The following is a 27,788-nucleotide window of genomic DNA, read 5'->3' on the forward strand; positions in this document are numbered from 1 at the left end:
CAGCAGGGGGCGACTTTGGAGTTCTTTTATTGGTCAGCAGGGGGCGACTTTGCAGTTCTTTTATCGGTCACCAGGGGGCGACATTGCAGTTCTTTTATTGGTCAGCAGGGGGCGACATTGCAGTTCTTTTATTGGTCAGCAGGGGGCGACATTGCAGTTCTTTTATCAGTCAGCAGGGGGCGACATTGCAGTTCTTTTATTGGTCAGCAGGGGGCGACATTGCAGTTCTTTTATTGGTCAGCAGGGGGCGACTTTGCAGTTCTTTTATCAGTCAGCAGGGGCGACATTGCAGTTCTTTTATTGGTCAGCAGGGGGCGAATTTGCAGTTCTTTTATTGGTCAGCAGGGGGCGACATTGCAGTTCTTTTATCAGTCAGCAGGGGGCGACTTTGGAGTTCTTTTATTGGTCAGCAGGGGGCGACTTTGCAGTTCTTTTATCGGTCAGCAGGGGCCGACATTACAGTTCTTTTATTGGTCAGCAGGGGGCGACTTTGCAGTTCTTTTATTGGTCAGCAGGGGGCGACTTTGCAGTTCTTTTATTGGTCAGCAGGGGCCGACATTACAGTTCTTTTATTGGTCAGCAGGGGGCGACTTTGCAGTTCTTTTATTGGTCAGCAGGGGGCGACATTGCAGTTCTTTTATTGGTCAGCAGGGGGCGACTTTGCAGTTCTTTTATTGGTCAGCAGGGGGCGACATTGCAGTTCTTTTATTGGTCAGCAGGGGGCGACTTTGCAGTTCTTTTATCGGTCAGCAGGGGGCGACTTTGCAGTTCTTTTATTGGTCAGCAGGGGCCGACATTGCAGTTCTTTTATTGGTCAGCAGGGGGCGACATTGCAGTTCTTTTATTGGTCAGCAGGGGGCGACTTTGCAGTTCTTTTATTGGTCAGCAGGGGGCGACATTGCAGTTCTTTTATCAGTCAGCAGGGGGCGACATTGCAGTTCTTTTATTGGTCAGCAGGGGGCGACATTGCAGTTCTTTTATTGGTCAGCAGGGGGCGACTTTGCAGTTCTTTTATCGGTCAGCAGGGGGCGACATTGCAGTTCTTTTATTGGTCAGCAGGGGGCGACTTTGCAGTTCTTTTATCGGTCAGCAGGGGGCGACTTTGCAGTTCTTTTATCGGTCAGCAGGGGGTGACATTGCAGTTCTTTTATTGGTCAGCAGGGGGCGACATTGCAGTTCTTTTATTGGTCAGCAGGGGGCGACTTTGCAGTTCTTTTATCGGTCAGCAGGGGGCGACATTGCAGTTCTTTTATTGGTCAGCAGGGGGCGACTTTGCAGTTCTTTTATCGGTCAGCAGGGGGCGACTTTGCAGTTCTTTTATCGGTCAGCAGGGGGTGACATTGCAGTTCTTTTATTGGTCAGCAGGGGGCGACTTTGCAGTTTTTTTATTGGTCAGCAGGGGGCGACTTTGCAGTTCTTTTATCGGTCAGCAGGGGGCGACTTTGCAGTTCTTTTATCGGTCAGCAGGGGGCGACTTTGCAGTTCTTTTATTGGTCAGCAGGGGGCGACATTGCAGTTCTTTTATCGGTCAGCAGGGGGCGACATTGCAGTTCTTTTATCGGTCAGCAGGCGGCGACATTGCAGTTCTTTTATTGGTCAGCAGGGGGCGACATTGCAGTTCTTTTATTGGTCAGCAGGGGGCGACATTGCAGTTCTTTTATTGGTCAGCAGGGGGCGACATTGCAGTTCTTTTATTGGTCAACAGGGGGCGACTTTGCAGTTCTTTTATCGGTCAGCAGGGGGCGACATTGCAGTTCTTTTATTGGTCAGCAGGGGGCGACATTGCAGTTCTTTTATTGGTCAGCAGGGGGCGACTTTGCAGTTCTTTTATCGGTCAGCAGGGGGCGACATTGCAGTTCTTTTATTGGTCAGCAGGGGGCGACATTGCAGTTCTTTTATCGGTCAGCAGGGGGCGACATTGCAGTTCTTTTATCAGTCAGCAGGGGGCGACATTGCAGTTCTTTTATCAGTCAGCAGGGGGCGACATTGCAGTTCTTTTATCGGTCAGCAGGGGGCGACATTGCAGTTCTTTTATTGGTCAGCAGGGGGGCGACATTGCAGTTCTTTTATCGGTCAGCAGGGGGCGACATTGCAGTTCTTTTATCAGTCAGCAGGGGGCGACATTGCAGTTCTTTTATTGGTCAGCAGGGGGCGACTTTGGAGTTCTTTTATTGGTCAGCAGGGGGCGACTTTGCAGTTCTTTTATTGGTCAGCAGGGGGCGACTTTGCAGTTCTTTTATCAGTCAGCAGGGGGCGACATTGCAGTTCTTTTATCAGTCAGCAGGGGGCGACATTGCAGTTCTTTTATTGGTCAGCAGGGGGCGACTTTGGAGTTCTTTTTATTGGTCAGCAGGGGGCGACTTTGCAGTTCTTTTATTGGTCAGCAGGGGGCGACATTGCAGTTCTTTTATCAGTCAGCAGGGGGCAACTTTGCAGTTCTTTTATTGGTCAGCAGGGGGCGACTTTGCAGTTCTTTTATCGGTCAGCAGGGGGCGACCTTTGGAGTTCTTTTATCAGTCAGCAGGGGGCGACATTGCAGTTCTTTTATTGGTCAGCAGGGGGCGACTTTGGAGTTCTTTTATTGGTCAGCAGGGGGCGACTTTGCAGTTCTTTTATTGGTCAGCAGGGGGCGACATTGCAGTTCTTTTATCAGTCAGCAGGGGGCAACTTTGCAGTTCTTTTATTGGTCAGCAGGGGGCGACTTTGCAGTTCTTTTATCGGTCAGCAGGGGGCGACTTTGGAGTTCTTTTATTGGTCAGCAGGGGGCGACTTTGCAGTTCTTTTATTGGTCAGCAGGGGGCGAATTTGCAGTTCTTTTATTGGTCAGCAGGGGGCGACATTGCAGTTCTTTTATCAGTCAGCAGGGGGCGACTTTGGAGTTCTTTTATTGGTCAGCAGGGGGCGACTTTGCAGTTCTTTTATTGGTCAGCAGGGGGCGACTTTGCAGTTCTTTTATCGGTCAGCAGGGGGCGACATTGCAGTTCTTTTATCGGTCAGCAGGGGGCGACATTATATGGCTGCTGCAGAGAGGTTGATCACGAGGTGAAGAAAGTGAGGAAAAGAACTTCAAGAGTTAAGAAAATAAATGTCGACTATTCGTCACGTGCACTTGGAAAAAAGCAATAATACATTTGAATTTTGCTAAAGTATATCAAGAAAATATATCATAAAACACAAATACACATAAAAACATGAATTATATTTGATGACAATAATAATTTAAAAGAATAAATTTAAAACAATATATAACTCATTCTCTTTCTATGCCACATCAATGTGGAATACACTCCCAAAAGGTATAAAAGTAAGTGCATCTCTACATTCCTTCAAAAGCGCTCTAAAACATGACCTCCAGGCAACTTCAACACTTTACTAATACCCTCCTCCATTCACATCCCATCTCCCCGGATTATAAACAACTCAAATGTACTTCTAATGTATATACTTGTTCTTATGCTATGTGAACTGACTATGTTCTCTGCTGGCTGTACATATCCTACTAAGTCACACCTACACTCTTTCAATGTCCACATTTCTCTGTTGATGCAATTGTTGATGACTGAAGTACTGATATCAACCAAAGCTCCTCATCCCACCCCCCGGATTGTAAATAATGTCAATAATTCAATGTACATACTATGATGATTAACTTGTGTGATGACTGTATTATGTTGATAGTATAATATTTGTACTATGAATTGATGAAGGTGGACCCCGACTTAAACAAGTTGAAAAACTTATTGGGGTGTTACCATTTAGTGGTCAATTGTAGGGAATATGTACTGTACTGTGCAATCTACTAATAAAAGTATCAATCAATCAATAATAGATGAAGAAGATGAGCTAAAAAGAAAATAAATTAAAAATATGAAGATGAATGAGGAAAGAGAAAGAAGTTTTAAAGAACATACAGGAAATACATGATAAACAATGAAGAAGTTAAACAATACAAAAATATGTTATAATACACAAAGATGACAAAAGCAAATCAATTATGATAAATAAAGAATTCAAAAATGTAAGGAATTCACATAAAAAGTAATCAAATATGAAGACACTTTTCATTCGAACACGGTAAAATACCGTTTAAAAAAGATTGATCACAAATAAATTATCTTGATGTAATTAAAAAAATAGAGTATATTATTTGACAACTATTAGTGGCAATATTGTCAATAATGTAATAATAATATTCAAATAATTATACTACAAAGAATAATGTAATCTTGTATGAAAAATGAAGTTCAACGGTCATATCAACAAATACAAACATTGAAATACTTCTGTGATGTTTGCTTAAGTGAAGATTATTGGTGGAATATTCACGTTTTATTATTATTATCAATCATTTGTCTCACACTCTACTGGTCTTCATGTCTTCATCTTTCTTTGGACAAAGACAATTAATGTCTTCATCTTTCTTTGGACAAAGACAATTAATGTCTTCATCTTTCTTTAGACAGAAACAATTAATGTATTCATATTTCTTTGGACAAAAACAATTTATGTCAAAAATTTTATTTAGACAAAGACAATTAATGTCTTCATATTTATTTGGGCAAAAACAATTAATTTCTTCAAATTTCTTTGGACAAAGAATATTCATGTCTTCATATTTCTTTGGACAAAGAGAATTAATGTCTTCATATTTCTTTGGACAAAGAGAATTCATGTCTTCATATTTCTTTGGACAAAGAGAATTCATGTCTTCATATTTCTTTGGACAAAGACAATTAATGTTTTCATTTTTATTTGGAAAGAAACAATTAATGTCATCATATTTCTTTGGACAAAGACAATTAATGTCTTCATATTTCTTTGGACAAAGACAATTAATGTCTTCATATTACTTTGGACAGAAATAATTAATATATTCCTTTGGACAAAGAGAATTCATGTCTTCATATTTCGTTGGAGAGAAACAATTAACATCTTCATATTACTTTGAACAGAAATAATTAATGTATTCCTTTGGACAAAGACAATTAATTTCTTCATATTTTATTGGACAGAAACAATTAATGTCATCATATTTCTTTGGACAAAGACAATTAATGTCTTCATATTTCTTTGGACAAAGACAATTAATGTCTTCATATTTCTTTGGACAAAGACAATTATTGTTTTCATATTTATTTGGAAAGAAACAATTAATGTCGTCATATTTCTTTGGACAAAGACAATTAATTTCTTCATATTTCTTTGGTTAGAAACAATTATTGTCTTCATATTTCTTTGGACTGAAACAATTAATGTAATCATATTTATTTGGACAAAAGCAATTAATGTCTTCATATTCCTTTAGACAAAGACAATTCATGTCTTCATATTTCTTTGGACAAAGACAATTAATGTTTTCATATTTCTTTGGACAGAAAGAATTAATGTCATCATATTTCTTTGGACGAAGACAATTAATGTCTTCATATTTCTTTGGACAGAAACAATTAATGTTTTCATATTTATTTGGACGAAGACAATTAATTTTTTTCATATTTCTTTGGACAAAGACAATTAATGTCTTCATATTTCTTTGAACAGAGACAATGAATGTCTTCATATTTCCTTGGAGAAAACAATGAATGTCTTCATATTTCTTTGGACAAAGACAATTAATGTCTTCATATTTCTTTAGACGGAAACAATTAATGTCTTCATATTTCTTTGGACAGAAACAATTAATGTCTTCATATTTATCAGGACTGAAACAATTAATGTACTCATATTTCTTTGGATAGAAACAATTAATGTCTTCATATTTCTTTAGACAGAAACAATTAATGTTTTCATATTTATTTGGACGAAGACAATTAATGTCTTCATATTTCTCTGGACAGAAACAATTGATGTCTTCATATTTCTTTGGACAGAAACAATTAATGTCTTCATATTTATTAGGACTGAAACAATTAATGTAATCATATTTCTTTGAACAGAGACAATTAATTTCTTCATATTTCCTTGGAGAAAACAATGAATGGCTTCATATTTCTTTAGACAGAAAAAATTAATGTCATCATATTTATTTGGACTGAAACAATTAATGTCTTCATATTTCTTTGGACAGAAACAATTAATTTCTTCATATTTCTTTGGACAGAAATAATTAATGTCATCACATTTATTTTGACTGAAACAATTAATGTCTTCATATTTCTTTGGACAGAAACAATTAATTTCTTCACATTTCTTTGGACAGAAATAATTAAATTCATCACATTTATTTTGACTGAAACAATTAATGTCTTCATATTTCTTTGAACAAAGACAATGAATGTCTTCATATTTCTTTGAACAAAGACAATGAATGTCTTCATATTTCTTTGAACAAAGACAATGAAGGTCTTCATATTTCTTTGGACAAAGACAATGAATGTCTTCATATTTCTTTGAACAAAGACAATGAAGGTCTTCATATTTCTTTGAACAAAGACAATGAATGTCTTCATATTTGTTTGGAGAGACGCCTTTGAGAGCAGTGAGATTGCGAGGCGTCCGAAGGGAAGATGGAAGTGAAAGAAGAAGAACTTTGAAGAGTTTTCGGCTGCAAAGTTGTTGAAGTGGAAGGCCTCAACTTCCAAGATGGCCGCTGCCTAGGCCACGCCCACTCCTGTCCCAATTTCCTCCACTTTTGCCCCTCATCAAAAGTGAGAAGTGCGTGAAAGTGCATATTTGAGGTGTGCAGAGCAGGTGAGGTGGAGGTTGCGAGCCCAAGTCTGCAAGAAGTTCAGCCTCGGTGCGACTCGGCTGCGCACATCACTGACGTCATATCGCAAAAGGAGGCTAAAATGAATAAAAGTGGCTTTTATGCGGCATGAAAATGTGCGCATGTGCCGTCATGCGTTCAAGTCAAGTGTGTATTTGGCTGCAAAGTACAGATTTGGGCTGAAAAGAGCCCAAAACGGCCTTGCTTCTGAATATTCAAATCAAAAGTAACGCGCAATCGATTCATTGTCAAATCATTGAGTTCTTGGCCTTTTAAAAAGTCGGCAGGCAGCAAGAAAAGCTCAAAGTTGCATCTTCTCAGCTTTTCTACCATATTCTTGCATGCTCTCCACTCTCACGCCGGCACACTGCGCGCCTTTTCACGCACTTTTGCAGACTTTTGCTGTTTGCGCACAAGAGGACGTTCAGGAGGTCTTCATCAACTCTTCATCATCCTCATCCTCATCCTCCGCGCCCTCATGGCTGGTGAGTTTTTGCTGCTGCTGCACACAAACTTACATGTTAGTTGTGTGCCAAGACAATATTCATCATGTTAATTATGTGCCAAGACAATATTCATCATGTTACTTATGTGCCAAGACAATATTCATCATGTTACTTATGTGCCAAGACAATATTCATCATGTTAATTATGTGCCAAGCAAATATTCATCATCTTAGTTGTGTGCCAACACAATATTCATCATGTTAGTTATGTGCCAAGACAATATTCATCATGTTAGTTATGTGCCAAGACAATATTCATCATGTTAATTATGTGCCAAGCAAATATTCATCATCTTAGTTATGTGCCAAGCAAATATTCATCATGTTAGTTATGTGCCAAGAAAATATTCATCATATTAGTTATGTGCCAAGCAAATATTCATCATGTTAATTATGTGCCAAGCAAATATTCATCATGTTAATTATGTGCCAAGCAAATATTCATCATGTTAATTATGTGCCAAGCAAATATTCATCATGTTAGTTATGTGCCAAGCAAATATTCATCATATTAATTATGTGCCAAGCAAATATTCATCATATTAATTATGTGCCAAGCAAATATTCATCATATTAGTTATGTGCCAAGCAAATATTCATCATGTTAGTTATGTGCCAAGCAAATATTCATCATATTAGTTATGTGCCAAGCAAATATTCATCATGTTAATTATGTGCCAAGAAAATATTCATCATATTAGTTATGTGCCAGGAAAATATTCATCATCTTAGTTATGTGGCAAGAAAATATTCATCATGTTAGTTATGTGCCAAGCAAATATTCATCATGTTAATTATGTGCCAAGAAAATATTCATCATATTAGTTATGTGCCAGGAAAATATTCATCATCTTAGTTATGTGGCAAGAAAATATTCATCATGTTAGTTATGTGCCAAGAAAATATTCATCATATTAATTATGTGCCAAGCAAATATTCATCATGTTAGTTATGTGCCAAGCAAATATTCCTCAACATCTTCTCTTCATTCCAAAGTATTCTCCTTTATTGCAAAAACATCCTCTTGATTAAAAGTTCTTCCCAATCAAATCCATCTCTTGATGAGCTCTTTTATTAAGAAAGTATTATTTTTATTGGAGGTGTTCACTTTACAGCTAAATATCCTCTGTGTTCAAAAAGATCATTTGTATTCACAAAAATATGCTCTTTATTCAAAGTTATTCCCTTTATTGACAATTCCTCTTCAGTTGGACTTCTGAAGAAGAATAAATCAATACAACTTACTTGCATTTGCACACAAGTGGGACTGAATATCTTAGACTTAGACTTAAACTTAGACTTAGACTAACATTATTCAAACACAAACCAAGTATTGGTACATGTGTAATGAAGTATTGGTACATGTGTAATGAAGTATTGGTACATGTGTAATGAAGTATTGGTACATGTGTAATGAAGTATTGATATATTGTTTCCTATTCCGATTCTGACGCGTGCGAGAGTGCGGTTCGGGCCGCAAAAGAGGAGATGTAAATGTGTGTGTGTGTGCGTGTGTGTGTACTGATGATGTGTGTGTAGTAATGGTGTGTGTGTGGTAAAGGTATGTGTGTGTAGTAAATGTGTGTGTGTAGGATAAGAGGAGACGTAAAGGTGTGTGTGTAGTAAATGTGTGTGTGTAGGATAAGAGGAGACGTAAAGGTGTGTGTGTAGTAAATGTGTGTGTGTAGGATAAGAGGAGACGTAAAGGTGTGTGTGTAGTAAATGTGTGTGTGTAGGATAAGAGGAGACGTAAAGGTGTGTGTGTAGTAAATGTGTGTGTGTAGGATAAGAGGAGACGTAAAGGTGTGTGTGTAGTAAATGTGTGTGTGTAGGATAAGAGGAGACGTAAAGGTGTGTGTGTATAAATAGGGGAGATGTAAAGGTGTGTGTGTGGGGGGGGGGGGGGGTAATGAAAGATAATGTATGAAGAGAATCTGAATATTTATCAGCGACTTTTCTTGAGGTGCATTTCTTTCTTTCCATTTTGCCTGCAGGCGCACCTTTTCAACCTTTTTTCTGCTCCTCAAATGTCTTCAAACAGCGATCATAGAAATAGGATCAAATATCAATAATTGAAATAAGATCAAATCATATTTAATGATCAAATCATATTTGATGATGAAATGGTATTTAATGATGAAATCATGTTGTATGATGAAATGTCAGGTGATGACGTCAGCGTGGTGACGTGAGTGCTGATTGACAGTTAATTCACGCATCGGAGAGCAAGACTTTCGAGGAAGAGATGAAAGAACAACATCGCGATGGATAAAAGGACTTGGAGGCGATATTTGCAACAATCGATCATCAAATCCCTCGCAATGTTTCTGCTTGAATGACAACGTTTGCTTTCCGAGCCTCTTGCTTGCTTGCTTTGCGTGATCAATAATTCTACTCATCAATAATTCTACTCATCAATAATCTACATCATCAATAATTCTACTCATCAATAATTCTACTCATCAATAATTCTACTCATCAATAAATCTACTCATCAATAATCTACATCATCAATAATTCTACTCATCAATAATTCTACTCATCAATAATTCTACTCATCAATAATTCTACTCATCAATAATCTACATCATCAATAATTCTACTCATCAATAATTCTACGCATCAATAATTCTACTCATCAATAAATCTACTCATCAATAAATCTACTCATCAATAATTCTACTCATCAATAATTCTACGCATCAATAATTCTACTCATCAATAATTCTACTCATCAACAATCTCCATCATCAGACCACTTGGTGATCACCTATCAATACTCCAATAATTGATCCCGTCTTACCGCCAACTTGTGCAGACATCAAACCTCCACTTCTTGCTCGGAGCTTTGCAGCCCAGTCTGCCGGAAAGGTGCGCGCAGCCAGGTAAGCGCAGCCAAGTGAATGCAGCCAGGTAAGCGCAGCTAGGTGACACTGCCAGGTGAGCACAGCCAGGTGAGCACAGCCAGGTAAGCGCAGCTAGGTGACACTGCCAGGTGAGCACAGCCAGGTAAGCGCAGCTAGGTGACACAGCCAGGTAAGCGCAGCTAGGTGACACAGCCAGGTGAGCACAGCCAGGTGAGCGCAGCCAGGTGAGCTGCAGCCCGGCAAACATTGTCCGGACTAACCTGGAACAACCCCAAAAGCGTTGCCGTTGCGTTATTGCGCACCAAAACGTGCAACAGCTTGGTTTGGATTGATATTTCTTATGATTGATTGATTGATTGATTGATTGATGTTTTAGTGTGACACTTTTTATGAAATGTCATGTCGACACTCCACCCTTTTTTTCATGAAAGAAATCATTTCAATGTTGGATTTGATCAGGAAGACACAAACATTCACCTGGAAACTCACTGTGAGTGTGTGTGTGTGTGTGTGTGTGTGTGTGTGTGTGTATGGGGGCGTGGCTGGGTGTCTGTGAGTGTGTGTGCGTGCGTGTGTGTGTGTGTGTGTGTGTGTGTGTGTGTGTGTGTGTGTGCAGACAAAGTGCGCGTGTACCAGGGCGTGCGCGTGAAGACGACGGTCAAACAGCTGCTGCAGAGACACCGAGCTAGACTGGCCACCCGGAAAAGAGTCAGAAAGGTATTTGTATTGAGTACTTTGACGAGTATTTATATTACTTTGTGTATGAGTACTTATACAAGTATTTATATTCCTTTGAATATGAGTACTTATACAAGTATTTATATTCCTTTGTGTATGAGTACTTATACAAGTATTTATATTCCTTTGAGTATGAGTACTTTGACGAGTATTTATATTACTTTGTGTATGAGTACTTATATGTATTCATATATATATCTGAGATGACATCATGTGTGAAACTTCTTCTACTTCTTCAGATGTCAGAAACATGTTTGGATCTTCAAACTCTCTCTGCCTCCACTCTTCCCAGTAAGTCAACATACTTTTAGAAATACTACATCATACTATGGTCAACATACTTTTAGAAATACTACATCACACTATGCTCAACATACTTTTCTAAATATAACAACAATGAGTTACCACTATAGTGAACATACTTTAAAAAATACTACATCATACTATGGTCAACATGCTTTTATAAATACTACAAAACTCTATGGTCAATGTACCTTTATAAATACTACATCACACTATGGTCAACATACTCTTATAAATACTACAAAACTCTATGGTCAACATACAAATACAAAAAACTACATCACACAATGGTCAACATACTTTTCTATATACTGCATCACATAGTAACCACTATGGTCAACATACAAATACAAAAAACTACATCACACAATGGTCAACATACTTTTCTGTATACTGCATCACATAGTAACCACTATGGTGAACATACTTTACAAAATACTACATCACACCATGGTCAACATACTTTTCTAAATACTACATAAAAGAGTTACAACTATGGTGAACATACTTTACAAAATACTACATCACACCATGGTCAACATACTTTTCTAAATACTACATCACAGAGTTACCACGATGGTGAAAATCCATCCATCCATTTCCTACTGCTTGTCCCTTTTGGGGTTGCGGTGGGTTGCTGGAGCCTATCTCAGCTGCATTCAGGCGGTAGGCGGGGTACACCCTGGACAAGTGGCCACCTCATCACAGGGCCAACACAGATAGACAACATTCACACACTAGGGACCATTTAGTGTTGCCAATCAACCTATCCCCAGGTGCATGTCTTTGGAGGTGGGAGGGGCCTATCCCCAGGTGCATGTCTTTGGAGGTGGGAGGGGCCTATCCCCAGGTGCATGTCTTTGGAGGTGGGAGGGGCTTATCCCCAGGTGCATGTCTTTGGAGGTGGGAGGGGCTTATCCCCAGGTGCATGTCTTTGGAGGTGGGAGGGGCCTATCCCCAGGTGTGTGTCTTTGGAGGTGGGAGGGGCTTATCCCCAGGTGCATGTCTTTGGAGGTGGGAGGGGCTTATCCCCAGGTGCATGTCTTTGGAGGTGGGAGGGGCCTATCCCCAGGTGTGTGTCTTTGGAGGTGGTGTTATTTATGTATTATTATTATCAATATCGTTATCATTATCATTATAATTATTATTAATATTATTATTATTATTATTATGATCATTTCCTTTATTATTATTGATACATGTATTATTATTATTTTATTATTAATAATATTGATAATATCATAATTATTTGTATTATTATTATCTTTATAATTATCAGTATTATTGTTATCATCATTATTATTATTATTATTATTATTGTTATTATTATTATTATTATTATTTTGCTACACTGGCTGTTTACACCGTCACTTTAAAGACACTGAAGTCAAAGTGTCTCGTGTATATTACACATAAGACTATATAATATATACAGTATCTGACATATATTACACATAAGACTATATAATATATACAGTATCTGACATATATTACACATAAGACTATATAATATATACAGTATCTGACATATATTACACATAAGACTATATAATATATACAGTATCTGACATATATTACACATAAGACTATATAATATATACAGTATCTGACATATATTACACATAAGACTATATAATATATACAGTATCTGACATATATTACACATAAGACTATATAATATATACAGTATCTGACATATATTACACATAAGACTATATAATATATACAGTATCTGACATATATTACACATAAGACTATATAATATATACAGTATCTGACATATATTACACATAAGACTATATAATATATACAGTATCTGACATATATTACACATAAGACTATATAATATATACAGTATCTGACATATATTACACATAAGACTATATAATATATACAGTAATTACTTGAAAGACTGGATGTACCTGAACTATACATATATTTTTCATATACTACTTCAAATACTCGCTTGCCATAATGAATATGATAGGAAAATGATATTAATGTTCAATGACAATAAAGGTGTTTATTCTTAACGTGCATGACAGGTTATTTTCCAGCCTGACCTTTTTCGCGACATCTTGTGTTTTGAACAATACCACAACAATACCGTACCGCCAGAATTGTAGTCAGACTCACTTTGTTGCACAGCAAGGGCTCTGGAACCAGTCCTCTGGGGAGGGCCTGGGTTCTAGCAAGGTGTGTTAACCCCGACCCAGAGCGTGTATGCTGGGTTTGAGAGCAGTATTATTGGAGAGTTTCTGAGTGGGGCGACGAGTCCTGACTTGTCTGTGCTGATGCGCCAAACAGTAGTTCAGACTACCTGCGCTTTTTGAGATCCCTAAAGGAGTACTGGAGACTACTCCCCCACATGATTCCCTTGGTCTGCGGTGGACTTCAACGCTCATGTTGGCAACTCCAGTGAGACCTGGAGAGGTGTGACTGTGAGGAACCACCGCAGGTAGCTGAACTAAAGTGATATTGTGTTACTGGACTTTTGTGCTAGCCACATATTGTCTAGAACAAACACCGTGTTCAAACATAAGGGCACTTGGCACCAGGACACCCTGGACCGCAGTTCCATGATCGACTTTGTGGTTGTCTCATCAGATTTGCGGTCCCATGTCTTGGAAACTTGGGTCAAGGGTGGGGAGGAGCTTTCAACCGATCACCACTCTGTTGGCTCCAATGGTGGGGAGGAACTGGCAGGCCAGAACACATTGTGAGCGTCTGCTGGTATGTCTGGCAGAGTCTCCCGTCAGAAAGCGATTCAATTCCCACCCCTGGAACAGCTTTGAAGACGTCCCGAGGGAGGCACTGTAGTATGCGTGGGCCATGTTCTGTGCCTCTTTTGTCGAGGCGACCCATCGGAGCTGGGGCCGCAGGCTGCTTGCTGCCTGTCATAGCGGTGTTCCCTGAGCCCACCGTTTGGCTCAGCTACTGTTGGATCACACCCCTCCGCCTTACTGTCTGTTCAGGTGTATCGGAGAGGAAGTTAGGCAAAACCCCAGATCCAGGAGGAGCAGTGTGGCTTTCGTCCTGGTTGTGGAACTGTGGACCAGCCTTATACTGTCGGCAGGGTCCTTGACGTTGCGTGGGAGTTTGCCCAACAAGCCTCCATGTGTTAAGTATACTTGGAGAAGGCCTTCGACCGTGTCCCTCAAGAAGTCCTGTTGGGTGTGCTCCAGAAATATGGGCTATAGAGTATACGGACAGCCTGATTGTAGTGTGTGATTGGTGTCAGAGCTTGGCCTGCATTGTCAGCATGAAATCCGACCTGTTTTCCAGTAAGGGTCGGACTCTGCCAGGGCTGCCCATGGTCACCAATTCTGTTATGAACTTTTGTGGACAACATTTCTAGGTGAATTTGGGCAGCTGAAGGGATCCACTTTTGTGGCTGCAGGATTAGGTCTCCATTTTTTTTGATGGTCTTGCTGCCTTCATCTGTCTAGGATCCTGAACTCTCTCACTGGATCGATCGCACTTCAGTGTAAAGCGACTGGGATGAGAACCAGCGCCTCCATGTCCTCGTCCATGGTTCCTGCTTGTAAAAGGGTGGAGTAACATGTTAGGGTTGGGGAGGAAATCCTGCCCTAAGTGGAGTATTTTAAGTGCCTCAAGGTATGGTTTACGAGTGAGGTTGGAGTGGATCATGAAATCAGTAAGGCGTCTGCAGTGATGCGGACCCTGTATCAATCCGTCGCGGTGAAGGAGGAGCTGTGGGCTGTAAGGCAAAGCTCTCAATAGCTAGTCAAACCATGTTCCTGTCCTCATGTATGGTCTTAGAACCGAAAGAACAAGATGGCGAGTGCAAACAGCCAAAAGGAGTTTCATAGAAATAGGATGAAAAAGTCTGTCATTGGGGAAGGGTAAAAAGGTTGCTTCTGGTCAGGATGCCTACGGGTAATATTCAGGGCAGGTGCCAGTGGTAGGAGGCCACCAGAAGGACCGAAGATGGGTTGGAGAGACTGAGAAGGCATCAGGAAGAGTTCAAGGCAGGTGCCAGCGGTAGGAGGCCACCAGAAGGACCTAAGATGGGTTGGAGAGACTGAGAAGGCATCAGGAGGAGTTCAAGGCAGGTGCCAGCGGTAGGAGGCCACCAGAAGGACCTAAGATGGGTTGGAGAGACTGAGAAGGCATCAGGAGGAGTTCAGGGCAGGTGCCAGCGGTAGGAGGCCACCAGAAGGACCTAAGATGGGTTGGATAGACTGAGAAGGCATCAGGAGGAGTTCAAGGTAGGTGCCAGCGGTAGGAGGCCACCAGAAGGACCTAAGATGGGTTGGATAGACTGAGAAGGCATCAGGAGGAGTTCAAGGCAGGTGCCAGCGGTAGGAGGCCACCAGAAGGACCTAAGATGGGTTGGATAGACTGAGAAGGCATCAGGAGGAGTTCAAGGCAGGTGCCAGCGGTAGGAGGCCACCAGAAGGACCTAAGATGGGTTGGAGAGACTGAGAAGGCATCAGGAGGAGTTCAAGGTAGGTGCCAGCGGTAGGAGGCCACCAGAAGGACCTAAGATGGGTTGGATAGACTGAGAAGGCATCAGGAGGAGTTCAAGGCAGGTGCCAGCGGTAGGAGGCCACCAGAAGGACCGAAGATGGGTTGGAGAGACTGAGAAGGCATCAGGAGGAGTTCAAGGCAGGTGCCAGCGGTAGGAGGCCACCAGAAGGACCGAAGATGGGTTGGAGAGACTGAGAAGGCATCAGGAAGAGTTCAGGGCAGGTGCCAGCGGTAGGAGGCCACCAGAGGGACCGAAGATGGGTTGGAGAGACTGAGAAGGCATCAGGAGGAGTTCAAGGCAGGTGCCAGCGGTAGGAGGCCACCAGAAGGACCTAAGATGGGTTGGAGAGACTGAGAAGGCCTCAAGAGGAGTTCAAGGCAGGTGCCAGCGGTAGGAGGCCACCAGAAGGACAAAAGATGGGTTGGAGAGACTGAGAAGGCATCAGGAGGAGTTCAAGGCAGGTGCCAGCGGTAGGAGGCCACCAGAAGGACCTAAGATGGGTTGGAGAGACTGAGAAGGCCTCAAGAGGAGTTCAAGGCAGGTGCCAGCGGTAGGAGGCCACCAGAAGGACAAAAGATGGGTTGGAGAGACTGAGAAGGCATCAGGAGGAGTTCAAGGCAGGTGCCAGCGGTAGGAGGCCACCAGAAGGACCTAAGATGGGTTGGAGAGACTGAGAAGGCCTCAAGAGGAGCTGGAACAAGTCACATTGGAAAGTTTTTTGTTTTTTTTATTGATAGATTGAAACATTTATTAGTAGATTGCACAGTTCTGTACATATTATTAGTAGATTGCACAGTACAGTACATATTATTAGTAGATTGCACAGTACAGTACATATTATTAGTAGATTGCACAGTACAGTACATATTCCGTACAAGTGACCACTAAATGGTAACACCCCAATAAGTTTTTCAACTTATTTAAGTCGGGCTCCACATAAATCAATTCATGGTACAAATATATAAATAGTAAAATGGTAAATGATTGTACTTGTTTAGTGCTTTTTACCCCTTTTTAAGGAGCCCAAAGCGCTTTGACAGTATTTCCACATTCACCCATTTACACACACGTTCACACACTGATGGCGGGAGCTGCCATGCAAGGCGCTCACCAGGACCCATCAGGAGCAAGGGTGAAGTGTCTTGCCCAAGGACACAACGGACGTGACTAGGATGGTAGAAGGTGGGGATTGAACCAGTAACCCTCAGATTGCTGGCACGGTCACTCTACCAACTTCGCCACGCCGTCCCCGTACTATCAGCATAATACAGTCATCACACAAGTTAATCATCATAGTATGTACATTGAATTATTGACATTATTTACAATCCGGGGGGTGGGATGAGGAGCTTTGGTTGATATCAGTACTTCAGTCATCAACAATTGCATCAACAGAGAAATGTGGACATTGAAAGAGTGTAGGTGTGACTTAGTAGGATATGTACAGCCAGCAGAGAACATAGTCAGTTCACATAGCATAAGAACAAGTATAAACGTACATTAGAAATACATTTGATTATTAACATTTGGGTTTTTACAATGTGGGGAGATGGGATGTGAATGGAGGAGGGTATTAGTAAAGCATCAGATGTTGATATTTGGATGCAATATTCACATGTACAGAAGGAGGATTGTTGATGTTGTTATTTCCGATGTGGATATTTGGATGTAATGTTCAGACATATTGATGATTGTTGATGTTTTTCATTCAGATGTTGCTATGGAAGCCCCCCCCATGAACCCCCCCGCTCCTTGTGGCGCTGCAGCCCACCTGCGGAGTCCCGCCTCTTCCTGCTTGGACAATGCAAGCAGCAGCCAGCAGCCTTTTGCAGAAGTGGTGATGTTCAACAACAACAACAACAACAACAACAACAAATACTACTATTACAACAACTATTACTACAACTACTACAACAACAACAACAACGACACCTGCCTGCCTGTTTTCCCGCCATGGAGCCTCGCCGCTGACCATGAGGACTTAGTCCATGAGATGGTAGGTTGAAACAAATATTACTCATTACTTTCCAGTACTGATACTACAAGTACTTATTCTTACTAGTACTACCATGCACCGCAACTAACAAACAAATGACAGGTTTTACATAAAAACATGAAGTGTACTTTGTGTGACTACTTTCTTGATAACAATTGTCATTATTATTTGTCCTTAAATATACATTTGTACTAGTATGTACTTTAAATGTCATTCTTGATGAAAAACCCATGGAGTTCATGAGTACACCAGTTCTATATAATACTTTACTTTTACACAGTATATCATTGTGTATACATAAATATATATTTACATTTGTTTTACACAGTCTGTTTATTATATATATATATCTATCTATATATCTATATATCTATATATATATATATATATATATATATATAGATATATATATATATATAGATATATATATATATTTAAAGAGAATGAAAAACTAAGTTTCATTTTTGTTTTTAGGGTTCATGCTCCTCACCAGAGTCCCTGAAGCTCTGCAGCCCAGCAGATTCTTTGTCGTCCTCTTCCCCTTCTTCCTGCTACGACTCTCCTCCAAGGATGGACAACAACTACAGCGGCTTTATGTCAGAGCAGCCTGACCTTCACCACGCTTCCTGGCTTCCTTGTGACACTTCCTGTCTTCCCCACAACACTTCCTGTCTTCCTCACACCACTTCCTGCCTTCCTCACACCACTTCCTGGCTTCCCCACAACACTTCCTGCCTTCCGCTCACCACTTCCTGCCTTCCTCACACCACTTCCTGCCTTCCTGACTACTCGTCTTACTACCCCAACACAGACTCTTCCTACTGCGTCCAGCGAGAAGAGAATTGTTACAAGATCAACACTGACATGTCTTACAATGTCCTATGAATGAATGCATGAGCTTTTTTGGTGTTTTGTGAACACATGACTTTTTTGCTGTCCTAGGAATGAACCAATACATGAGAGAATGACTTTCAATGTGCTGTACATTAAGTATTTGTTTCTGTCCTTTGAATCATAGACTGACTTTGAATGTTGAATGAATGGATGAATCGATGAATGAATGACTTTTGTAGCTCAGATTTATTTTGGTACACGCAGCATGTTGTCCTTTGTCAATAAACAAACAAACAACAACTGCACACTTCTTTTGTGACTACAGGACAATCAATGTTTTCAAGAAAGAAATATAATTATTCCAGAAGATTGTCTTTTTTAAATGAATGAAAAGCTAAGTAGAAATAGTTCATGAACAAATCCAAGACTATAACTTCATTTTAAAAGGAAGGTGATGTTTAGAAAAGAGAGATAATCATTGAATGATGCCGCAGTTTAAACACTTGGCCTTTTGAATCTTTTGAATGTGTATTTTGCTAACGATACGAGGACAGTACTTTTACTTTGTAGTAATGACAACAGCATGACAGAATACGAGGACAGTACTTTTACTTTGTAGTAATGACAACAGCATGACAGAATACGAGGACAGTACTTTTACTTTGTAGTAATGACAACAGCATGACAGAATACGAGGACAGTACTTTTACTTTGTAGTAATGACAACAGCATGACAGAATACGAGGACAGTACTTTTACTTTGTAGTAATGACAACAGCATGAAAGAATACGAGGACAGTACTTTTACTTTGTAGTAATGACAACAGCATGACAGAATACGAGGACAGTACTTTTACTTTGTAGTAATGACAACAGCATGACAGAATACGAGGAAAGTACTTTTACTTTGTAGTAATGACAACAGCATGACAGAATACGAGGACAGTACTTTTACTTTGTAGTAATGACAACAGCATGACAGAATACGAGGAAAGTACTTTTACTTTGTAGTAATGACAACAGCATGACAGAATACGAGGACAGTACTTTTACTTTGTAGTAATGACAACAGCATGACAGAATACGAGGACAGTACTTTTACTTTGTAGTAATGACAACAGCATGACAGAATACGAGGACAGTACTTTTACTTTGTAGTAATGACAACAGCATGACAGAATACGAGGACAGTACTTTTACTTTGTAGTAATGACAACAGCATGACAGAATACGAGGACAGTACTTTTACTTTGTAGTAATGACAACAACATGACAGAATACGAGGACAGTACTTTTACTTTGTAGTAATGACAACAGCATGACAGAATACGAGGACAGTACTTTTACTTTGTAGTAATGACAACAGCATGACAGAATACGAGGACAGTACTTTTACTTTGTAGTAATGACAACAGCATGACAGAATACGAGGACAGTACTTTTACTTTGTAGTAATGACAACAGCATGACAGAATACGAGGACAGTACTTTTACTTTGTAGTAATGACAACAGCATGACAGAATACGAGGACAGTACTTTTACTTTGTAGTAATGACAACAGCATGACAGAATACGAGGACAGTACTTTTACTTTGTAGTAATGACAACAACATGACAGAATACGAGGACAGTACTTTTACTTTGTAGTAATGACAACAGCATGACAGAATACGAGGACAGTACTTTTACTTTGTAGTAATGACAACAGCATGACAGAATACGAGGACAGTACTTTTACTTTGTAGTAATGACAACAGCATGACAGAATACGAGGACAGTACTTTTACTTTGTAGTAATGACAACAGCATGACAGAATAGGAGGACAGTACTTTTACTTTGTAGTAATGACAACAGCATGACAGAATACGAGGAAAGTACTTTTACTTTGTAGTAATGACAACAGCATGACAGAATACGAGGACAGTACTTTTACTTTGTAGTAATGACAACAGCATGACAGAATACGAGGACAGTACTTTTACTTTGTAGTAATGACAACAGCATGACAGAATACGAGGACAGTACTTTTACTTTGTAGTAATGACAACAGCATGACAGAATAGGAGGACAGTACTTTTACTTTGTAGTAATGACAACAGCATGACAGAATACGAGGAAAGTACTTTTACTTTGTAGTAATGACAACAGCATGACAGAATACGAGGACAGTACTTTTACTTTGTAGTAATGACAACAGCATGACAGAATACGAGGACAGTACTTTTACTTTGTAGTAATGACAACAGCATGACAGAATACGAGGACAGTACTTTTACTTTGTAGTAATGACAACAGCATGACAGAATACGAGGACAGTACTTTTACTTTGTAGTAATGACAACAGCATGACAGAATACGAGGACAGTACTTTTACTTTGTAGTAATGACAACAGCATGACAGAATACGAGGACAGTACTTTTACTTTGTAGTAATGACAACAACATGACAGAATACGAGGACAGTACTTTTACTTTGTAGTAATGACAACAGCATGACAGAATACGAGGACAGTACTTTTACTTTGTAGTAATGACAACAGCATGACAGAATACGAGGACAGTACTTTTACTTTGTAGTAATGACAACAGCATGACAGAATACGAGGACAGTACTTTTACTTTGTAGTAATGACAACAGCATGACAGAATCGGATGTGAAAAATGGTAGAAACTTTGCACTTTTACGCCACAACAAACTAGGAATGACATTTGTATTCTCCTTTGGGACGAAAGAAGCGGTCAACAGTGTTTCCCGCGTTGGCAAAAAGAACAAGTTGGCAAAACTGGACAAAAAAAGACTGGAAAGAGCAGAGTTAGCTTACAAAAAATAAAAGATGCAATTTTGTGAAGACTTTAAGATTACTTTTTGGATTTGTTTGCGTTGTATTTTGAAAATGTTGTTACGTCCCTGCAATTATCTGCGTGGACGTGATCCATGCAGGCGGGGGGTACTATTAGGATGACAGGGGGGTACTATTAGGATGACAGGGGGGTATTATTAGGATGACAGGGGGGTACTATTAGGATGACAGGGGGGTACTATTAGGATGACAGGGGGGTACTATTAGGATGACAGGGGGGTATTATTTGGATGACAGGGGGGTACTATTAGGATGACAGGGGGGTATTAGGATGACAGGGGGGTACTATTAGGATGACAGGGGGGTACTATTAGGATGACAGGGGGGTACTATTAGGATGACAGGGGGGTACTATTAGGATGACAGGGGGGTATTATTAGGATGACAGGGGGGTACTATTAGGATGACAGGGGGGTATTAGGATGACAGGGGGGTACTATTAGGATGACAGGGGGGTACTATTAGGATGACAGGGGGGTACTATTAGGATGACAGGGGGGTATTATTAGGATGACAGGGGGGTACTATTAGGATGACAGGGGGGTACTATTAGGATGACAGGGGGGTACTATTAGGATGACAGGGGGGTATTATTAGGATGACAGGGGGGTACTATTAGGATGACAGGGGGGTATTAGGATGACAGGGGGGTACTATTAGGATGACAGGGGGGTACTATTAGGATGACAGGGGGGTACTATTAGGATGACAGGGGGGTACTATTAGGATGACAGGGGGGTACTATTAGGATGACAGGGGGGTACTATTAGGATGACAGGGGGGTATTATTAGGATGACAGGGGGGTATTAGGATGACAGGGGGGTACTATTAGGATGACAGGGGGGTACTATTAGGATGACAGGGGGGTACTATTAGGATGACAGGGGGGTACTATTAGGATGACAGGGGGGTACTATTAGGATGACAGGGGGGTACTATTAGGATGACAGGGGGGTACTATTAGGATGACAGGGGGGTATTAGGATGACAGGGGGGTATTATTAGGATGACAGGGGGGTACTATTAGGATGACAGGGGGGTATTAGGATGACAGGGGGGTACTATTAGGATGACAGGGGGGTACTATTAGGATGACAGGGGGGTACTATTAGGATGACAGGGGGTGCAAAACATTAACAGTGCAACACCTTTTCATAACATGCTCACTACTGCCTACTTTCTCTTCTTATTTTACTCTTATATTCTTATTCCCATCGTTTTTATTCTTTTTGTAATATTTCTCTATTTTTTTTCCTTTTAGACCCGCATTGTTTACTTTTTCCGTTTTTTTAAAAATTGATCTCAACTCTGTACACTGCTGCTGGAATTTTAATTTTCCTGAAGGAATCAATAAAGTACTATCTATCTATCTATCTATCTATCTATCTATCTATCTATCTATCCATCCATCCATCCATCCATCTATCTATCTATCTATCTATCTATCTATCTATCTATCTATCTATCTATCTATCTATCTATCTATCTATCTATCTATCCATCCATCCATCCATCCATCCATCTATCTATCTATCTATCTATCTATCTATCTAGTTCAAGTTAAAGATTAAGTAACAATTATTGTCACACGCAAGAGCCTTCATTTGATCCTATTGCGTTGTTCCACACTGACACACACCTTTATGCATAAGTCTAAGTCTAAGTCTAAGTCTATAGACTCCCGGCGTTGTTCCACACTGACACACACCTTTATGCATAAGTCTAAGTCCAAGTCCAAGTCTAAGTCTATTGACTCCCGGCGTTGTTCCGCACTGACACACACCTTTATGCATAAGTCTAAGTCTAAGTCTAAGTCTAAGTCTATTGACTCCCGGTGTTGTTCCACACTGACACACACCTTTATGCATAAGTCTAAGTCTAAGTCTAAATCTATTGACTCCCGGTGTTGTTCCACACTGAGACACACCTTTATGCATAAGTCTAAGTCTAAGTCTATTGACTCCCGGCGTTGGTCCACACTGACACACACCTTTATGCATAAATCTAAGTCCAAGTCTAAGTCTAAGTCTATTGACTCCCGGCGTTGTTCCACACTGACACACACCTTTATGCATAAGTCTAAGTCTAAGTCTAAATCTATTGACTCCCGGTGTTGTTCCACACTGACACACACCTTTATGCATAAATCTAAGTCCAAGTCCAAGTCTAAGTCTATTGACTCCCGGCGTTGTTCCGCACTGACACACACCTTTATGCATAAGTCTAAGTCTAAGTCTAAGTCTAAGTCTATTGACTCCCGGTGTTGTTCCACACTGACACACACCTTTATGCATAAGTCTAAGTCTAAGTCTAAATCTATTGACTCCCGGTGTTGTTCCACACTGAGACACACCTTTATGCATAAGTCTAAGTCTAAGTCTATTGACTCCCGGCGTTGGTCCACACTGACACACACCTTTATGCATAAATCTAAGTCCAAGTCTAAGTCTAAGTCTATTGACTCCCGGCGTTGTTCCACACTGACACACACCTTTATGCATAAGTCCAAGTCTAAGTCTAAATCTATTGACTCCCGGTGTTGTTCCACACTGAGACACACCTTTATGCATAAGTCTAAGTCTAAGTCTAAATCTATTGACTCCCGGTGTTGTTCCACACTGAGACACACCTTTATGCATAAGTCTAAGTCTAAGTCTATTGACTCCCGGCGTTGGTCCACACTGACACACACCTTTATGCATAAGTCTAAGTCTAAGTCTAAGTCTAAGTCTATTGACTCCCGGCGTTGTTCCACACTGACACACACCTTTATGCATAAATCTAAGTCTAAGTCTAAGTCTAAGTCTATTGACTCCCGGCGTTGTTCCACACTGACACACACCTTTATGCATAAATCTAAGTCTAAGTCTAAGTCTAAGTCTATTGACTCCCGGTGTTGTTCCGCACTGACACACACCTTTATGCATAAGTCTAAGTCTAAGTCTAAGTCTATTGACTCCCGGCGTTGTTCCACACTGACACACACCTTTATGCATAAGTCTAAGTCTAAGTCTAAGTCTAAGTCTAAGTCTATTGACTGGCGTTGTTGTTCTGCACTGACACACACCTTTATGCAAAATATGGGGCGGGGTTTCATGGGTCAAGACCATGTGAGCCCCTCCCCCAGGCCTGTCTTTGTCTTGACCCTGGTGGCCAAAGACTAGCTGGACCCTAAAAGCTCAGCTGACTTCACAAGTCTAGTCTTGTTCGTCTGTGCTGTAAAAACCAGAAAGGAAGATTTAACGAGCGCTGCTTTACACGCCTCATTCCTCATTCCTGTGCTGTGGAGCCAAGCATTCACTCCTTCACACTGTGACGTTCATTGCATTCACTCCTTCACACTGTAGAGCCAAGCATTCACTCCTTCACACTGTGACGTTCATTGCATTCACTCCTTCACACTGTAGAGCCAAGCATTCACTCCTTCACACTGTGACGTTCATTGCATTCACTCCTTCACACTGTAGAGCCAAGCATTCACTCCTTCACACTGTGACGTTCATTGCATTCACTCCTTCACACTGTAGAGCCAAGCATTCACTCCTTCACACGGGGACCTAAAAGACCTGTTGGCACAGGTGAGGCTCACATTCCATCCCTTTGCCAGAACTTCAAAACATTTTTTCATGACATTGATTTATTCAGTTGATAAAAGATCATAAGACAAAACTGAGGAACAATCATTCAAATAAAAAAACCCAAAAACTGAAATAAATAAATAAATGCAAAAAAAAAAACGACTTACACTTCAGTCACAGGGGTGGTAATGTACTCTTCACCACCAGCAGGGTGGTAATGTACTCTTCACCACCAGCAGGGTGGTAATGTACTCTTCACCACCAGCAGGGTGGTAATGTACTCTTCACCACCAGCAGGGTGGTAATGTACTCTTCACCACCAGCAGGGTGCTAATGTACTCTTCACCACCAGCAGGGTGGTAATGTACTCTTCACCACCAGCAGGGTGGTAATGTACTCTTCACCACCAGCAGGGTGGTAATGTACTCTTCACCACCAGCAGGGTGGTAATGTACTCTTCACCACCAGCAGGGTGGTAATGTACTCTTCACCACCAGCAGGGTGGTAATGTACTCTTCACCACCAGCAGGGTGGTAATGTACTCTTCACCACCAGCAGGGTGGTAATGTACTCTTCACCACCAGCAGGGTGGTAATGTACTCTTCACCACCAGCAGGGTGGTAATGTACTCTTCACCACCAGCAGGGTGCTAATGTACTCTTCACCACCAGCAGGGTGCTAATGTACTCTTCACCACCAGCAGGGTGGTAATGTACTCTTCACCACCAGCAGGGTGGTAATGTACTCTTCACCACCAGCAGGGTGCTAATGTACTCTTCACCACCAGCAGGGTGGTAATGTACTCTTCACCACCAGCAGTGCGGTAATGTACTCTTCACCACCAGCAGTGCGGTAATGTACTCTTCACCACCAGCAGGGCGGTAATGTACTCTTCACCACCAGCAGGGTGGTAATGTACTCTTCACCACCAGCAGGGTGGTAATGTACTCTTCACCACCAGCAGGGTGGTAATGTACTCTTCACCACCAGCAGGGTGGTAATGTACTCTTCACCACCAGCAGGGTGGTAATGTACTCTTCACCACCAGCAGGGTGGTAATGTACTCTTCACCACCAGCAGGGTGGTAATGTACTCTTCACCACCAGCAGGGTGGTAATGTACTCTTCACCACCAGCAGGGTGGTAATGTACTCTTCACCACCAGCAGGGTGGTAATGTACTCTTCACCACCAGCAGGGTGCTAATGTACTCTTCACCACCAGCAGGGTGCTAATGTACTCTTCACCACCAGCAGGGTGGTAATGTACTCTTCACCACCAGCAGTGTGGTAATGTACTCTTCACCACCAGCAGGGTGGTAATGTACTCTTCACCACCAGCAGGGTGGTAATGTACTCTTCACCACCAGCAGGGTGCTAATGTACTCTTCACCACCAGCAGGGTGGTAATGTACTCTTCACCACCAGCAGGGTGGTAATGTACTCTTCACCACCAGCAGTGTGGTAATGTACTCTTCACCACCAGCAGTGTGGTAATGTACTCTTCACCACCAGCAGTGTGGTAATGTACTCTTCACCACCAGCAGGGTGGTAATGTACTCTTCACCACCAGCAGGGTGGTAATGTACTCTTCACCACCAGCAGGTAGAAAATCCAACAAACTGACTAAAAGAAATTTCATAAAAAAAAAAAAATTGAAATGTCACTGAAGCAATTCAAGCTTTCTTCTTACATCAAGATCAGAAGCAGAGGAACGTTTCAGAAGAAGAAGAAGAAGAAGAAGAAGAAGAAGAAGAAGAAGAAGAAGAAGAAGAAGAAGAAGAAGAAGACTTTGACTTTCAGTCCTTGTCTTGCTGTTACCAACATGGTGTGTGAGTGATATGTGTTGGTGTTGCTGAGAGAAGTGGTGTTACCAACATGGTGTGTGAGTGATATGTGTTGGTGTTGCTGAGAGAAGTGGTGTTACCAACATGGTGTCTGAGTGATATGTGTTGGTGTTGCTGAGAGAAGTGGTGTTACCAACATGGTGTGTGAGTGATATGTGTTGGTGTTGCTGAGAGAAGAGGTGTTACCAACATGGTGTGTGAGTGATATGTGTTGGTGTTGCTGAGAGAAGAGGTGTTACCAACATGGTGTGTGAGTGATATGTGTTGGTGTTGCTGAGAGAAGAGGTGTTACCAACATGGTGTGTGAGTGATATGTGTTGGTGTTGCTGAGAGAAGAGGTGTTACCAACATGGTGTGTGAGTGATATGTGTTGGTGTTGCTGAGAGAAGTGGTGTTACCAACATGGTGTGTGAGTGATATGTGTTGGTGTTGCTGAGAGAAGAGGTGTTACCAACATGGTGTGTGAGTGATATGTGTTGGTGTTGCTGAGAGAAGTGGTGTTACCAACATGGTGTGTGAGTGATATGTGTTGGTGTTGCTGAGAGAAGAGGTGTTACCAACATGGTGTGTGAGTGATATGTGTTGGTGTTGCTGAGAGAAGTGGTGTTACCAACATGGTGTGTGAGTGATATGTGTTGGTGTTGCTGAGAGAAGTGGTGTTACCAACATGGTGTGTGAGTGATATGTGTTGGTGTTGCTGAGAGAAGTGGTGTTACCAACATGGTGTGTGAGTGATATGTGTTGGTGTTGCTGAGAGAAGTGGTGTTACCAACATGGTGTGTGAGTGATATGTGTTGGTGTTGCTGAGAGAAGTGGTGTTACCAACATGGTGTGTGAGTGATATGTGTTGGTGTTGCTGAGAGAAGTGGTGTTACCAACATGGTGTGTGAGTGATATGTGTTGGTGTTGCTGAGAGAGGTGGTGTTACCAACATGGTGTGTGAGTGATATGTGTTGGTGTTGCTGAGAGAAGTGGTGTTACCAACATGGTGTGTGAGTGATATGTGTTGGTGTTGCTGAGAGAAGTGGTGTTACCAACATGGTGTCTGAGTGATATG

General features: G+C 41.2%; 1 protein-coding gene across 1 annotated transcript; it reads left to right on the plus strand.

Annotated features, from left to right (window-relative positions):
- Positions 1 to 7,038: 7,038 nt before the first annotated feature.
- LOC133564842 (myb-like protein M) lies at positions 7,039 to 18,745 on the plus strand. The gene is made up of 5 exons (XM_061919357.1): positions 7,039 to 7,191; positions 10,696 to 10,796; positions 11,057 to 11,108; positions 17,328 to 17,611; positions 18,086 to 18,745. The coding sequence occupies exons 1-5, from the start codon at positions 7,185 to 7,187 to the stop codon at positions 18,494 to 18,496; spliced, it is 855 nt and encodes a 284-aa protein (XP_061775341.1). The 5' UTR covers positions 7,039 to 7,184; the 3' UTR covers positions 18,497 to 18,745.
- Positions 18,746 to 27,788: the final 9,043 nt, after the last annotated feature.

Source organism: Nerophis ophidion, linkage group LG13 (assembly GCF_033978795.1).
Source record: "Nerophis ophidion isolate RoL-2023_Sa linkage group LG13, RoL_Noph_v1.0, whole genome shotgun sequence".
Taxonomy (NCBI): Eukaryota; Metazoa; Chordata; class Actinopteri; order Syngnathiformes; family Syngnathidae; genus Nerophis; species Nerophis ophidion.

Coding starts and splice junctions, on each gene's coding strand:
- LOC133564842 (XM_061919357.1), top strand. Junction 11,109..17,327: donor CTCTGCCTCCACTCTTCCCA/GTAAGTCAACAT, acceptor TTTTTCATTCAG/ATGTTGCTATGGAAGCCCCC. Junction 17,612..18,085: donor AGGACTTAGTCCATGAGATG/GTAGGTTGAAAC, acceptor TTTTGTTTTTAG/GGTTCATGCTCCTCACCAGA.